General features: G+C 51.1%; 7 protein-coding genes across 7 annotated transcripts; 1 reads left to right on the top strand and 6 right to left on the bottom strand.

Moving 5' to 3' along the window:
• Positions 1–162: 162 nt before the first annotated feature.
• PC9H_009744 (uncharacterized protein) lies at positions 163–3,010 on the bottom strand (the record flags this gene model as incomplete). The annotated part of the gene is made up of 6 exons (XM_036779242.1): positions 163–1,146; positions 1,204–2,296; positions 2,347–2,458; positions 2,505–2,565; positions 2,625–2,755; positions 2,818–3,010. The coding sequence occupies 6 exons, from the start codon at positions 3,008–3,010 to the stop codon at positions 163–165; spliced, it is 2,574 nt and encodes an 857-aa protein (XP_036628631.1).
• A 211-nt stretch (positions 3,011–3,221) lies between these two features.
• On the bottom strand, positions 3,222–4,588 carry PC9H_009745 (uncharacterized protein; the record flags this gene model as incomplete). The annotated part of the gene is made up of 2 exons (XM_036779243.1): positions 3,222–4,369; positions 4,426–4,588. The coding sequence occupies 2 exons, from the start codon at positions 4,586–4,588 to the stop codon at positions 3,222–3,224; spliced, it is 1,311 nt and encodes a 436-aa protein (XP_036628632.1).
• Positions 4,589–5,855: 1,267 nt separating this feature from the next.
• PC9H_009746 (uncharacterized protein) lies at positions 5,856–6,900 on the bottom strand (the record flags this gene model as incomplete). Its single annotated transcript, XM_036779244.1, has 4 exons — positions 5,856–6,039; positions 6,179–6,267; positions 6,517–6,651; positions 6,880–6,900. 4 exons carry the CDS (start codon positions 6,898–6,900, stop codon positions 5,856–5,858), a joined length of 429 nt encoding a protein of 142 aa, XP_036628633.1.
• Positions 6,901–7,650: 750 nt separating this feature from the next.
• On the bottom strand, positions 7,651–9,710 carry PC9H_009747 (uncharacterized protein; the record flags this gene model as incomplete). Its single annotated transcript, XM_036779245.1, has 10 exons — positions 7,651–7,858; positions 7,927–8,090; positions 8,148–8,349; positions 8,405–8,534; positions 8,588–8,678; positions 8,744–8,842; positions 8,906–8,932; positions 9,001–9,264; positions 9,315–9,428; positions 9,486–9,710. The coding sequence occupies 10 exons, from the start codon at positions 9,708–9,710 to the stop codon at positions 7,651–7,653; spliced, it is 1,524 nt and encodes a 507-aa protein (XP_036628634.1).
• Positions 9,711–10,079: 369 nt separating this feature from the next.
• Positions 10,080–11,936, bottom strand: PC9H_009748 (uncharacterized protein; the record flags this gene model as incomplete). Its single annotated transcript, XM_036779246.1, has 2 exons — positions 10,080–11,655; positions 11,713–11,936. The coding sequence occupies 2 exons, from the start codon at positions 11,934–11,936 to the stop codon at positions 10,080–10,082; spliced, it is 1,800 nt and encodes a 599-aa protein (XP_036628635.1).
• Positions 11,937–12,668: 732 nt separating this feature from the next.
• On the bottom strand, positions 12,669–13,381 carry PC9H_009749 (uncharacterized protein; the record flags this gene model as incomplete). Its single annotated transcript, XM_036779247.1, has 3 exons — positions 12,669–13,073; positions 13,120–13,243; positions 13,296–13,381. The coding sequence occupies 3 exons, from the start codon at positions 13,379–13,381 to the stop codon at positions 12,669–12,671; spliced, it is 615 nt and encodes a 204-aa protein (XP_036628636.1).
• Positions 13,382–13,471: 90 nt separating this feature from the next.
• Positions 13,472–14,706, top strand: PC9H_009750 (uncharacterized protein; the record flags this gene model as incomplete). The annotated part of the gene is made up of 3 exons (XM_036779248.1): positions 13,472–13,510; positions 13,563–13,697; positions 13,738–14,706. The coding sequence occupies 3 exons, from the start codon at positions 13,472–13,474 to the stop codon at positions 14,704–14,706; spliced, it is 1,143 nt and encodes a 380-aa protein (XP_036628637.1).
• Between the last annotated feature and the right edge of the window lie 460 nt (positions 14,707–15,166).

Genomic DNA, 15,166 nt, shown 5'->3' on the forward strand with positions numbered 1-15,166 from the left:
GACGGGTTAGGCTGGTTGATGGCTCTAGTTTAGACCAACGGAGTGATAGGGGTATCACAACAAATTAGAGAATAATATTACAAGAAATCCACTACCTCAATACATAACGGATGGAAAAAATAGGGTGGAAGCACCTAGATAGTAAACAGACATCCGAATAAATTAGCGTTGCCCAAGAGTAAAACTCGTTACACTCCGGTTACTTATACCTCCCCCAGCATCGTACCGAAGGCCCATCCTACCGTCTTCCTGGATCCCCCGCAACGCCGTCGAGCTCGCATTCTTCTTCCCATCCAGAGAAAAGTTCCCAACAGTCGCGCTATTATTGCGTTTGTGATCAAGAGAGAAGGGGTTCCCCACCGGCATGCTTAACCGACGCATCCACCCTTTGGGTTTTTCTGGACGGAGCAGTATAGGTTTCTCCGGGGGCCTGAGATCCGCTGGCGAAGGATTCTTCGGGGACATCTTGTATTTAGCAACAGAGCATTTATCGCATCCGCAATAAGGAGCATGGTCAGACGGTCCTTGCAAGTGTTGCGGAGAAGGAGGCTGGGAAGAGGTACCAGAGCTTCGTTGGGAATGCGACGATGATGTTGAATACGGCCCAGACGGAGGGACAAGGTGGGTAGTGCTGTACGAGTAACGAGGTCGAGCATTAGAGGCTTCGTCAGTACGCGTCTCAAAGGACTTGTTCCTCTCCCTATAACCCCTTCCAGGGCTACTGGGCTCTCCCTGACCATTGCGCGAGTAATTTGAAGCGGGTTCAGCCAGCAATCTGGCGCGATCCCGCTCCAGCTCCTTCGCCTTCATTTCGATTTCTCGTTCACGCATCTGCAACTGCCGCTCCTTCTCCGCCAGCGCCATCTGCGTGGTCTCGCTCATTCGTTGGGTATTGCGCGCGTTATCCCCGGGAGAGTTGCTCAGCGCTCTGACATTGGGAGTGGGAGGGCTGGAGAAAGCTGATTCTGCGAGTCGCGCTTGGGCAACGGTGTCAAGCGGTGGTGACGATATCCTTCTCGAGATAGATGGCGAGGCAGTAATAGGTGAAGAAGGACTGTCGGTAGGTTGGTATCTTGAGGCTAGGTTAGCAACGCTGAGGGGGAGACGCGGTATATCCTTGGGCGGTGGGGAAGTACTCCTCCCAGACTACACGGGGAGGCTTGTCAGACTAAGGCTTGCGAAGGACCAACAGTCAGGACTTACCCCGCTCGAAATGCGATTTTTCATGGTCGCTACAATACTGCTGGTCCCCGTATCCGTTCTATCCAGCGCCCGGACACGAGATGTATCGGGGGCTGGAGTATAGTTCGTCTCTTGTTTTCTCTCTTGAACTCGATCATCGTCCCTCGAAAGCCTTGGACTTGGTGGCCTTCGATCTAGCGTTGCTGGTGTAGGCTCAGAGAACTTGTTATCACCAACATATTGTCTATGAGGCTGTTTGGGAGATGGCTCAGAGACATCGGCGGTCAGAGGCGCAGGCGTGGGAGGATGTTGTACTGGTTGTTGTTCACGGGGAACCGAACCAGTGCTGCGCCTAGAGTCACCCGCCGTAGGCGCGCCATCACTCAATGTACCCCCATCTTGCAAACTCTCGTCAGGAAGGGGGGATTCTGTTAGTCGAGGCATGGTTGGGAAACTGACGTTAGATGGTGTTAGAGAGGGAGTATGTGGTGGATCCTCAAGCACTTGGGTAGCCGGCGCGCGGGGCATGTCAACGGGAGGTCGAGTTAGTGACGGTCTTCTGGGCGGGATAGGAAAATGTGTCGGCGGTGCGGGGAAATCAGAAAGTGAGCGAACGGAACCAGTATTTGGGTCCGTGAGAGGGCGCGGGGGTTCAAAGGATGAAGGAGGAACAGACGATGTGGTAGAAGCATAGTTCGATCTCATGGTCCCCGTAGCTTCTGATCGTGTCGTTTCATGAATAAGAGGCGGCTGATCCCGCCCTCTCTCATTACCGGAGAGAAAGACGGGGGAGGGCTCAGAATTTGGGGAGCGAGAGTTTTCAATGCGGGCCACATCCGGGCTAGGGTTGGAATATGACTGCGCCGGTTCGTCGTTGGTAGGCCCAGGGTTGTCAGACTGAGGAGGCGCAACGTCGGGCAGCTCGAGGGAAGTGGGCCCATTCCACCCGCCCTCGCAATACGATCGCCATTCACCCAGAGGACCTATTGTGGGTGATATACGTCGGATTCCCTCGCAAACTCTCAACCACTCCGCATCCGCAATCCGAGATAAACACGCCGCGACGTTATATGTAGTCAATGTGTGGCGCTGGGTCACCTGGAGGATATGGTTGCTGTGAAGCTTGGATACAAGTGTTTAGGAACGAGATAAATCCGGGCTTACTATTTCTCCTGCGAGATCTCTGGTCCGAGAGTGCTGAGAAGGTTGATATATCGTGCGTGCTCGTCTTCAGCATCTCGCGTACTGCGCTTCGACTTTTTCTCGTACAACATCCCTTGACAATATTCAGAGGGCGAGACAACTTGCCAGGGTAAGCGCACCTGCTTGCTTTATCCTGGCATTTGAATTGGCTATCCAGTCGTCGTGGGCCTTCTCTTCTTTCTGTCATTAGACCTTGTACATGAGTTGCACGGGGAAAGTGATAGGACAGTTTTGCGTACGGCGAGTTTCTTGAACCATTTCTTCACCTCCGAGCTGATGTTGTCGTACTCCTTGTCCGCAAACTTGGCGAATTTAGAGTCAATCTCGGACAAGACTTCGAAGATGGTTGCACTTGAGTTCAGCGCGTTTCCTGCCGGCAACACAATCATCTTTAATTGCCCACATGAGGGAAGGGAGAATGTTCTGCACTACCTGGTATTGTACCTGTGACCTTCACCCCCGCAGCGTCGCGTAGAGCCTTCGCCAGTTTCTTCTGCAAGGTAACTACTGCCCCGGCCGCTTCACAGTAGTCGTTCAGGATATTCAGTAATGTTTCCAGTGATTTACAAGACTTGTGTATGTCCGTCCGTTCAGCCAAGGGCGGAGCATTGGGCGCACTGGACATGTTGGGCGTCCGAGCGCGACACGGTTAAGGCTGGTTAAGGGAAAGAAGCTGCAATGCCAAAACAAGACGAAATGGGGGTGCACGTTACTCTGACCGATAAGATAAGATTTGGTCATCTATTACATTGTGCTATACAGTTGTACAAGTAGAATGGGTCATGATATGTCGTGTCCGTTGTCCGTCGTAAAATAAGGTAGAAAGTAGAAAGTCTTCAGCAACCCGATTCTATGTCAAGGTAATATCTGCCCTGGCCACCACACGGGCTCATACCCATGTTCGCAGGTCTCAGACCCAAGAACTTCGTCCACTCTCCCATTGCATCAATCCTTACATATCCCCTTTGATGCTCAAAGCTAGCCGCATTCTGTGAGACCTGCATTCGCCTGTTGAATCCTTGTTCCAGCTTCCCTGGGACGCGCCCCTCTATGTACATCTCGTCGTCCTCGCTAATCTTCGTGTACATGTATTGATGTATTGATGTCAGAACGTCCCTGACAGTGATGTGTGAGTTGCAAGAGGAAGGTTTAACGGGAATGCCGCCCCAGAGTGTAACCATATGGTCCAGATGTGGTATACGGAGGACGAATTTCTGGTATGCGTGCGATGGGGAGACGGCTGGGTCGTCCATTGGGAGGTTGTTCGTGCCAAGTGCGCTCGCCATACAGGGTTTGTACTTTGCGTCGGAGGGGTCGCAAAGCATGTCCCATTGAATGAACTGGAAAGTACTGGAGAGGCTGCTATGTAGCTGAGGTTCAACAAGTCCGACTGACGAGCATCCCACGAGTGCAGACGGAGGACATGTCAACACCGGTCCAGGAGAACTTGTGATCACTTGAGCTTGCTGTGAGGGGACAAAGAAAGCTTGAGGGGCCGGAGGAGCTGGAGTGAACGTAGAAACAGCTTGAGGGGCCGAAACAAAGGTTGCGACACCTTGAGGAGGCAGGGTTGTTGTGAACGTTCCGGGAGTGAACGTCGTAATCGCCTGCGCCGGGGGAGCAAACGAAGGAACAGCCTGTGGTGCGGGGGTCCAGGACGCCATTGCTTGAGGTGGAGGAGCATACGGAGTAGACAACTGATGTGTATGGGGCCAGGGTGTGCATCCAGGCCCGTTCTGAAAGCTTTGAAGCTGGTGTGGATAAGGCGACCCCATCGGAATCGAAGGTCCTTGTGGAACGAACGTATGGGTCCCCCCAGGGCCTGACCAGGTCTGGTGTTGGTTGATCGGCCATGGTAAAGGAGATAGCATAGTTGCTGGTGTGCATCCCATCGTCGTCTGAGTTACAGGTATAGTTGGGTAGCAAGCCGTCGGTGTCGGCAAGAGGTAGTTGCCGCTGATAAACGGGCTATTCATTCTGGCTGCTGCAGATTACGGATAGAATCAGATCGGCTCAATATACCGAACGGCGAATACGAACATGGATCCAAACTAATGCCAGAGTTGATCGGCACTGGACCTCGAGTTGCAGATTGTAGGCCGAATAGATGAACCGAAGGGCTGGATTTAAAGCGGACGCGTCTATCCAGAGACTTTCGTCGGCCGTTTTTGAGACAACTCTTGAGGGGGAGGATACGAGGCATGTAACGTTGAGCCACCAGCTTATAGTGCTTGAATCATCAACAATTGCCTGGGAAGCATGGGACAAAACATCGTCGGGTAACCAGCTTGAGGATTTATATTGATGTTTCGAGTCCCTTGTTTCCGAAGACAATCCGCATCGAGCTAGCAGGCATCCATCCGTGGCACTGCAGTGAGGCGTAGAGCAAAACAAAGGAACAACAGAGGAAAGTTAAGTTGGTAACCTGGAGCTGAGGTTCCCACGATTATCAGCCTTGTTCTTCAACTTACTTCCAGCTTCACAATTGCAACAACGATGCCTTGGGGACCTGTGTTCCTCGGCGTAGCAACGGTTTGATGGCTCACGGAGGATTCTTGTGTCGAGAAGCACGGTTAGGCTAAATGTAATCAAGAACCTTTTGCGGGCGACGGGCACATGGCATTCAGGAGAAATAGCATCTGGCGTGCAACACCGGCACGAGCAGCGATTTATAACCCAAGAAGCTGTTTATCAAGTACGAACACAAGAGCAAGGTATGGGGAAAGCTACCAAAGAGACTCGTTGAACGTGTCATTCATAGAGACGACATTTTTCTTTGCCAGCTCCTTGAGCTTCTTTTCCGTCTTCAAGAGCTCCGCAATTCGCTTGTCCCTCCCCCCCCTTCATCGTCATGGAGTTTGCCCAGACGAGCTGCATTTTTGGATAGTTCTCACGCACTTTCTGTTCTGCACGATTGGGAGAACGAGGCTCAGAGGGCTTCGTATCTCCATCATGTTAGCTGAGGCACACTTCAAATACCCTGCCGTCGATCGTCAGCTCTGGATTGAAGTTCTTGATTGGAATGCTTACATCCAGAATATTCCTCGTCGTGCGGGTACTGGTCCGAAGCTTCAAGGTAGAAGGTGCCAGAAACCCGAACGTACTTCACGAAACTAGCCATATCAGCCCGGATTAGCTAGCTGTAAAAGGCAGTAGCCTGTAACGCTTCTTAAAATCAGCTTTGAAACAAAGCAAGGCGGAATCAGATACAAACTTACGCATAAGCAGTACCCAGTGGGTAATAATGGAACGAGTAGATAAACTCAGGATCATTGCCACCGTCGGGAAAGCGGGGCCACGACTCTTTTATATCGGTTATTGAACTGTCGGCATCTTGTCTAAAGTCGCTAAAGGACATTCGCTGGTGTTCAGGGCCTGCGCCTGACGGTAGTTGAAGTAGCCAACATTGGCTTTTTAAGCATCTGAGGTCTCAAGCACTCACCTTCAGATACTTATTATTACTGGTCCAGTCACTCGGCCCTAAGTCCCATGAGAAAGGTCTCCCGAAACACTGCGCCCTTCTCTGAGTCTGGTACATTTGACCACACCTTTCTGCCTAACTTGATGATCTCAATGGCGTGGCCTACATACTCTGTAGCTACATCCGGACGGCCGTGGAATCCGCCGTGTAAGAACCCTTGCAGGAAGCGAGTCCTGAAGAGGTTCATTCAAGTTTAATAATACCATACAATGGGACCGCAAACTCACCACACACCGACAGAGAGAGCGGGGCGGACAGTGTCCCAACTCACTAATGGAAAAGCTATACTGTTCCACTTTAGAGCATACTTACACCTGTTTTCCCTTCAACGAGGTAGGTTTTTGACGAGTTGGGGGTACGCTTTGCAAGTTCTTCAATATTTCCATACCCTTGTGAAACCTCTAATCAAGCCAGTGAGAATCGAATAGAGGGTTGAGAGTTGGTAGTTCTAACCTCGTATGTAGCGTAGATAACCCGCCTGCCCAATTGAAAGACCATATTAGCGAGCGGCGTGCACTTGTGGCCCCCTCGACTTACACTACTGTAAGGGTTGTTCACGGCCCGCAACTGGGAAAGGATGTTGGTGGCCAGTTCCACCGGGAGTTCTTGCGCTTCGTCCTTGCGCATAGTAACGGCGTGCGCGAACATACCCTCTTTTTCTCCACGAGCTTGGAGGCCTCCAAGTTGTCGACGTAGGATTGGCGTTGCTTCGCTTCTGTCGGGCTAAGGTTTTCGCTTGGCGTCATCGCGTGTTCCCAACTGGCAACACCTGGAAAACCCATAGCCTACGCTGGCATTAGCAAGACCCCTTGATCAAATGATCTGAGAAGTGACGCAGGTTCGCGCTTACATCCATTGCTGTGGCCACCCTTGCATGAACTGTACGGCCAAGGTCGCGTCAATCCTGACGAAATGATTTCGAAACCTAGAACCCACCTTTTTCGCGTCTTCCAAGGCGTCGACAATTTCAACAGAAGTAAAAAAGGCAGCAATGAAACATCATGACAACATACCTTGACTGAGCCAGTCGACATGCTGCGCGATCACAATAGAGAATCGCATTCTGGTCGTCAAGCTGCAGAGCTTGCGTGTATTTGTTCGCAGCTGCCTCGGGTTTCTTCTGAAGGTACAGAGCATTGTCTTGTGCCTTCAGCTCGGCTACGCGTGTTTCAAGTTCTTGATCAGAGATATTCGAGATCACTGGCTCGCGAGGTATTCTGATCGGATGATTTGATACAAATTGTGTGGCTTATCGTATAGATATTATGGACGTCGAGAAGGGAATCCGAACCATGGCCACGAGGCGAAGTCGAATATGTTCTAAGTAAAATGCAGGCTCCACACGACCATTCAGGTAATGGCCAAAGAAGGAAGTTGTTATTGAAGCGCTGCCCACTTTGAACTTGCGCGTCGAGTCGTGGCCTTAGAAATACCTCCGCTCCCTCCCCCCTTCGCTCTCTGGGTGACCAGGAACTATCAACGGAGCTGCGTGCAATAACAGTGCAAGATAAAGTTGGACCTACTACTTCACATTGGCTACAAGAGAGGACTATCAAACGGGTCACTCAGAGACACGATGCCCTGGTCTAGTAACTCCTTGAGCCTGTCTTCAGTTCTGAAAACCGACTTGATTGCTTCGTCCCTGCCTTGCATAGCCGACGCAGAGTCCCCCCAGATGCGCTGCATCTTTGGATAGGCCTCACGAATCATGCACATGAGGGGTAGCGCCATGGAAAGTGGTTGGCCCAACGACAGTGTGCAATCCAACGAGCACTTCATAAACCCTAACGAGAGATAATCAGGTTTCTATCACCGTACAAAATTTCACTCGAGGGCAATAGCTCACACAAATGATTCTCGTCGTCTTTCATATAGCGTTGAGCAGCTTGAAGGTACAACGCTCCAGCTTCTTGAGTATATTTGCGCCACTCCTGGTAATCATTTCTTTGATTGGCCCTCTTCGCCATCTTCGAGCGACAAAAGGCTTTTGCGCTTTCCATGGAGAGGTGTTGGTGTGACGTAGTAAATAATAGGAAGACGGAGAAGAGCATGGAACTCACGCGTAAGCATGACCCATCGGATATGAGTAGAATGAGAGAATGAAGCCAGGATCGACATTCTGCGGAAGTTGATGCGGGAAGACAGCGTTCAAGTCAGTAATCAGTTTATCAGCCTCCTTCTCAAGCGTCTCCAGAGTGAATTGTCCATTCACTCCATTGTATGCCTGTCCGAGGCAGAAAGTAGAACCAAAACTAAGCAAGGAACAATGTTCCTTGCTTACGGAAAAATACTGTTCCAGCCATTCAGCCCGGAGCCCGAGGAGGAAGGCGGTCTGAAAAATCGCGCCTCGATCAGAACCTGGTACGTCAGGCCATTCTTTTTTGCAAAGTTCGATTATTTCAATGGCGTGCCCGATGAACTGAAGGGCTATGTCTGGACGTTTTGTCAAACCGGCTTGTATGAACCCTCGCAGGAAGCGACCCCTGGCTCAGATGCTTCCTGTCAGGGGAAGTGAATGGAAGCAGTGACACGACTCACCGCACGCTAACAGAAAGAGCAGGGCGGACCTTATCCCAGCCCTCAGAGGCCAAGCGCTCTCGTGCCAGCCGAAGAATTTCCACTGGTGTTTCTGACATCCAGGCTTGACTATTCTGCGCCTCAAACATTACTATTCGGATACCTCAAGACTCGACGGGGAGCTGATGCACGTCGTAAACATACCTTGCTGATTGTAATAATCTAAGAATTTATCGTCATTCATGTGAAATATCCGCCTGTCCCTTAGGAGGCCATTCGAAAGGGATGTAAGTACCTAACATCAAAGGAAATGACTGATCAGCTATGCAGACAATACGAACAGTGCATGTGACGGCGTACACCGAAATGCCCGAAGAACATAGTCGCTTCCGACGCTTCGGTGCCTCCCGTCTTCACAGGACGCAATAGCTTCATGTTCTTGATGCCTTCACGAAAGTCCTAAGGTTATCATCCAAGTAGGAAGATAAATATTTTTAGGGGACCGTGAAAGTGAAGCGTTACCTCGTAGGCGGCGGAAATGACCCATGCCTATCCAAGAATAGGGTCAATACACGAGAAAGGAACTAACAACGACCGAGACGTATAAAGTGACTCACACTGCTGTTAGGATTCTGCGCTTCCCGTAATTCTGGGATCATAGCAGTGGCAAGCTCCCATGGAAGATGTTCGGTTTGTTCTTTTTTGAGATTGATGAGTGATTTTCCGTCAACTAGAACCTGTACTTTTTTGCGCCGAGCCGCTTCCAAGCTCTGAACATAAGCTGCGCGTTGTTTGACTTCAGTTGCACTGAGATTTTCATTGGGCATCAAGTTGACAGCACGCTCCCAGTGAATGCTGCTATCGGCGGGCTCGTCTAGGGCCTACGATATCAAATGAGTCACGTTGTTAATTGAAAAGGATATACGCTTACATCTAGTGCAGTGGCTAGTCGTGCGTGAGCCTTGATATACTGGGGATCCAATTTCACGGCCTCTAGACGCGTCAACTTGGCCAGGGCTTCGCGTTTCTTCACCAACTCACCTTTCTAGCATCATCGCAGGCATCAACGAACCTAGTGGCGATTGAATAAATTCCAAATCACCTCAGCCCATCGAAGAGTCGAAACAGTATACCTTGATTGCCCAAGTCGACACGCGGCACGATTGCAGTAAATAACGGCGTTTTTGTCGTCTATTTCCAGAGCCTTTGAGTATTTATTCGCAGCGGCCTCCAGATTCTTCTGCAAGTAGAAGGCATTCCCTTCGGCTTTGAGTTCCCCGATGCGAGCTGAGTCATTCGCGCTCAGATGATTTGTGTTGTCGGCCATCGAAGTTGTAGAGGAAAAGAAAGAGACAGTTGGTGGCCCAGGAGTCTGAGGTATGTATATAACTATAACCTAAAGTTTATTAGAATGTGGCGAAAGGAACCTGTTGCCGTGCACGAGGCAGACTAAATTGCACATCGAATTGGCCGCTTGGGGGCGTGGTATGCAGCTTTCGTCGAAATACTTCCAGGACGACCATATCTTATAGGTGACGTTAGGATAAGAGATGAGGTAGAAGTAGATAATATAATGTACCAGTAATCATAATCAAATCGAAGTCGATCGAGGGAGAAAAGAACCACAGAACGAGGGTGCGGATGAAATGCATTGGATAGATAAAAGAAAGTGTCAATTTTATGTGAGACAGGAATCTTAATTGATAAACGCCAACTCGCAAAGCCGACGACTCTCTTCGTCTTCGATGCCATGAGGTTTCAATCTGTATACTACCCCTGCTATGTGCATCTTGGGACTGACGGCTTGACGAGGTGACTGCGGGGGTGAGGGCATCGCCGTGCCCCTTTTGTTCGACAATGGAAGAGCCCGAGCTTTTGCTAAGGCGGGTGAACTCTGACTGTGTGGGAGAGTCGACACATTTGTACTCTTGGCCTGATCGGTGAATGACAAAGGAAGCGTTGGGGATGGAGGTAAATGGGACGCATCAAATGCATTTCCCAGACGTTGCTTGTCTACGGATTTTCGGGAAAGTGGGCCAAATATAGACCGCCGAAGGTTGAAGACGCCGTTTTTCTTGGATTGTGAGGATGCGGCGGATTTCACGCTGACAGCATCGCTATTATCCCGTCGAAAGAGCCCAAACGACTTTCGACGCGTATCTTTGCTCCGTTGGGGAATCACGAGAACATCAGCGGGCGAGGCATGCTGCTGCTCAACACGATCCTCAATCTCGAACGCAGGTTGTAATTTTGCCGAGTTCATCTTCTCCTCGACAAGGCTCTCAAGGATAGCGGGGATGCCGTGTTCGATTGCCTTGACTTTGAAAGCATGTTGGTGAGAGGATGCCATAGACGAATCAATAGAGGAGGTAGTGTCGCCTTGCGAGTGCGTCTCTAAATTGGAATGCATTTCGTCTGGTTTCAGCTTGGGCGACTGAGAAGTTGGGTAGGATCGCGGCGATAGCGGGGTTGCGGCATTATCTTTCGAGAGAGTCGGCTGAGCCGGGGGTGAAGATGCGGGGGGTGGGAGAGAGCGGTTGATAGCGGACGACGGTGTGTTTGGGGTAGTCGGCTGAGATGCCGGGAGAGGTATGCACCTTGGGGAGTAGACAACCTCTGCATCGGCTGGCAGAGGGGGCAATGGGCCAGTTGGGCTAGGGCGAGGCTTCGATAGTGATCGCCTCCTCGCTTGACTGAGGTCGAGGGCGGGAGGTCGACCGAGTCGTGATCGGGTATTCGGAGGTGTGGGTGTAGTAGGAGGACCATCATCGGCGTTGCATGTCGATACTTCAATAGCAGGGGCTTCAGGGGGAGTCGGTGGCGCAAGTTGATCTGACAGATGATCGGCATCGTTGGTGACACTAATTACGACTTCCTCAGGCACTCCAAGAGACACGGCACTCCCACCAAATTTGAAGGATTGCAGTCGGGTCCGAACGAGCATGGCCTCCTCCTCAGGGTTACTCAGGGCTTGATTACGAGCCTCCCACTCCTGCTTGATCTTCTTTGCCGCCGTAATATCAATATCGCTATCAACATCCTGCAAAGGAACGACGACGCTGTAGCGAAGATCTTGTTCCTGTTCCTGAGTACTGAGGTCCGGATTAGGCTGAAGAGGCGGTAGCAAACCTCGCGCTCGCAAGGCAGCCTCTCTGCCGCCTTGGGCGGCGTAGCTAGATGTATGTGGGGGTGGCTTGGGGAGTGCGCTGGACAGTGGGAGGCGTAGCTTTGTGGTGAGTCGCCGAAACACGGTCTTGGATGACGACGATTTCCTGGTGGAAGGAGAGCACTCAGCGAGCGGCGTGCAGGAGGGAGGCGGTATAACGCACCTGGTGGGTGACATGGCAGGATCCTCCACAACGCGGGCTTTCGAGGGACCACCATCCGGACTTCTGTGGGTATTTTTGACCGACGAAGAACGCCTGCTCCCATGATCCAGTGATGCATGTGCCTTCGCACAAGAGCCTCCTTCTTTCGTACACCTGCGCGTGTGTTCAGCCCCTTCTTCGGCGCGTTCTGTCGGCAACAACGGCAGCGACTTGGATGGCTGCATATTCAGAGCTCAGAACGACGTATCCTGTAAAGGCGGGTTGCAAGACAAGACGCGGTGCACATGTGTTCCTTGAGCTGTTTGTTTGACACAAACCAATCAATCCAGAAATGCGAACTAGATCAGAATTCTACCCGGAGCCTAGGCAAAGCGCGTGTTCGTGCCTGTGCAGGATGTTCGTGAAGACAGGGCGCGTGCGATGCTCGCCGTGGATGCTCGATCCTGAATCCTGATTGAAGGGGGAGAGGGCGAAAAGGAGTCATGATATTCCGTGGTTGCTTCGTTTATATATGTCCGTGTGGGAGTAGGGCTGCAAGGAAGTCGGGAATCGTCAAGGCCCCTGAACGCTTCTGATCGGTGGGATTTGCGATGCACCCGCCACCCGCCCGCCAGACTAGGGCGTTTCTTCTCCATGACTAGTGACTGCTCTCCGCACCAAAATCAAAATCGCAGATTCTCCATCGCGAATAACTAGCACGTTCTCCTCAACACGACACTACTCCCATCCCCCGGCTAAACAAATGACGCGACCATCGATATGCGATATGGGCGTGTTGGAAGCGTCGTTACCCCACGTAGCGAAACAATATCACAACTTCCCTACATCACCATGCATGCCTGTAGCCAACGGTGTTTTACGTGTAGGAATGCCGTTCAATAGGACGTCGAGAATGTAGTGACACAGGTAATCCAATCCGGGGGTAGACAACCTTGGGGCGTGTGCATTTGAGGAAGTCATGGACGCGACTCTCGCCGAACTTTCTTACGTTCCGACAGACCCTTCTCGCCTTGACGACTGCGGCGGTCTTCGACGCCCTCTTCTTCTCTTCTTCGCTTCCGTTCATGATCTGCATCTCCTCTCCCTGCCTCTGACTTTGAACTCGGGCCCTCCGCCTCCTGCTTCTCCTTTTCCTTCTGACGCTTCCACAACAGCTTCTTGCAGCACTTGGGGCATAGAACCACTTTCACCAGCGCAGACCTGACTTCCCCGTGCTCCTCGTATGCAAACGGTAGCTCGAGGGTTGTCAGGCGAGGGCCGGAACCCTCGGGGGCGGCGTGGTGTTCACAACGAGTGTTCCCGCATGATGTTTCGCCAGCTCCTGATAGCACCTCACTCTCTGTTCTCCATCGTAATGCAAACTGTATGCTCGTTAGTTATTTGTGGTTCTATAGCATATAGACGCACATTTCCAGTCTTGTAGTGTTTCAAATCGCAGACGGCAAACTCCCTATAGAGGTTATCATAGTACTTGGCTGCCAGCTGTTCGTTCCACTGTAAACCCTTGCTGTTTTCGTCGTCGCGTAAGAATCTAGGCAGCCGGGTGAGTGTGTTCAATTAGTCGCAGTCTATTTAGTACTCACTTATGTGAAGCCTTTAAGATATCGAACTCTGTATGGCTGATGTGTCGAGATGACTGTCCCGCCCTGATATACGGGTACAATGCCATTGTTCGTGGTAGAAGGTGTTAGAGTGAGGCGGCCGTATGCGCTTAGGCGCCCGGAAGATAAGGACCAAAACTCAGTATGTTTTTACCACCATGTCTGAAATTGAGAACGTTTGTCTCGAGGAGCTCATCGTTCGTGTCTAGCAAGCGTACATGGTCCCGCTGATGCGATTCTGCTCATTAGATGTCTCGAAAACGTAAACGTCTACGACGGGCCATCGACCCTTGCCTGGGATATTATGAATCTCCATCGGTGGTGACCGAACGCGAAACCAATGTGCCATCATCGCGCCCTGCGACAAGATCGAAGCCTTTATTGGTGAGTAGATCCAACTATATGCGTTTGAACCATCGTTTAGGAACATGTTTCGCAGCCAGTAACTAGTCATCCACCGCCGGCATGGATACCTCGTAAAATGCAAGGCGAGGACCAGTTGCCATCCGGAGAAGACACAAACTTGATACCACCGATTGCATGCCTTCGAAACGACGGCGGAGACTCCCCACCCGGATCCCCCATGTACACTTCCTCAACACGAGCCATGAGACGACCCAGGAAGTATGATGGACTCAGAAACAGGGTAGTCTTGAGTAGTGAAGATCATCAGGAAGCAGAGTCCGACGTTGAACGCTCCTCCCCAATAACTGTGGATGCTTTTCTGAGGAAAGCGATGAGACGACCCAAGCGCAACGGGCTTAGAAACAGGGTCATTTTGAGCAGTGAAGACCATACAGCAGCTCCGCAAACATCGAAGTCGGAAGAGGCTCGGAGTCGTAGAAAGAGGCAGCGACAGAGACGCCATGAAGTCGACTCGGATTACCAGCCATCTTCGCATGAAACCTCCCCTAGACTCGCCTCCCCCCGGCGCAAACTCCCAAAGGCTCCATTCACAAAACGACTTGTCACCGCCGCAATAATGTCTCTCGTTCATCCTATAGACAGTCTCGTCACTGGAACCGCTCCAGATGGTCGTCAGAGTCAGCGGCGTCCTCTACGTTTTGAACCCGCGCGATCCGTCTCTCCACCCCCACCAAACTCTACGTGGTCTCTAACAGATCCTAGAAAGACCGACCCCTTTCGAGACTCCTCGTTTGCTACAGGAGGTCCCATGCATGATTCATCCTTGGCTGCCCCTCGCAAACCTCTGAGCGCCTGGCAAACTCCTTGGAACCAGATACCTAGCCGACCCGACGATGCCAAACACAAGCTCCAGCGTAGATCGTCCACAATTCCACAGGGCTCAGAAGTGAGAAGGATGGTATGCCCGCCCTTGGTTTTCGTTCCTCTCGCCGAAGCCGAAGCGATGTATGCCTCTTCCAGACGTTGAATATCCACACCTGTATCTCTAGCACACTTTGTATTTCTGTAGCAGCACACATTGAATAATAGTTTTACTAGTACGCTCACTAATGTCAAGCTGAAGAGAGAGGCCAGCGGCCAGCCTGACTTTGTCTCTAACATTGCTGTCCTTGGGTGAAAACCTGTTGTATTTGTTATCAATGTTCGTTGCAGCGAAGTCTTTGATTCCTTTCGTAGAGCCTGAATTCAGCATTCCGGATGGAGAACAATATAGATTTTTGTGAGGACATAGTATAAGTTACACCCAGCTTTGATTTCAAGACATATACATACTTGATACTCGCTCACAGATACTATTTATTTACTGTAGGTATATATTGCTGTACTGCGTCCTTTCTTGACGCATTTTCTCAAGCGGTAAGCTTTCGACTTCAAATTTGAAGTGATTGCAAGGTAAGGTAAGCGGCCGGCAGAAGCCGGGACATCTG

This window comes from Pleurotus ostreatus (assembly GCF_014466165.1).
Source record: "Pleurotus ostreatus strain PC9 chromosome Unknown scaffold_7, whole genome shotgun sequence".
Lineage (NCBI taxonomy): Eukaryota > Fungi > Basidiomycota > Agaricomycetes > Agaricales > Pleurotaceae > Pleurotus > Pleurotus ostreatus.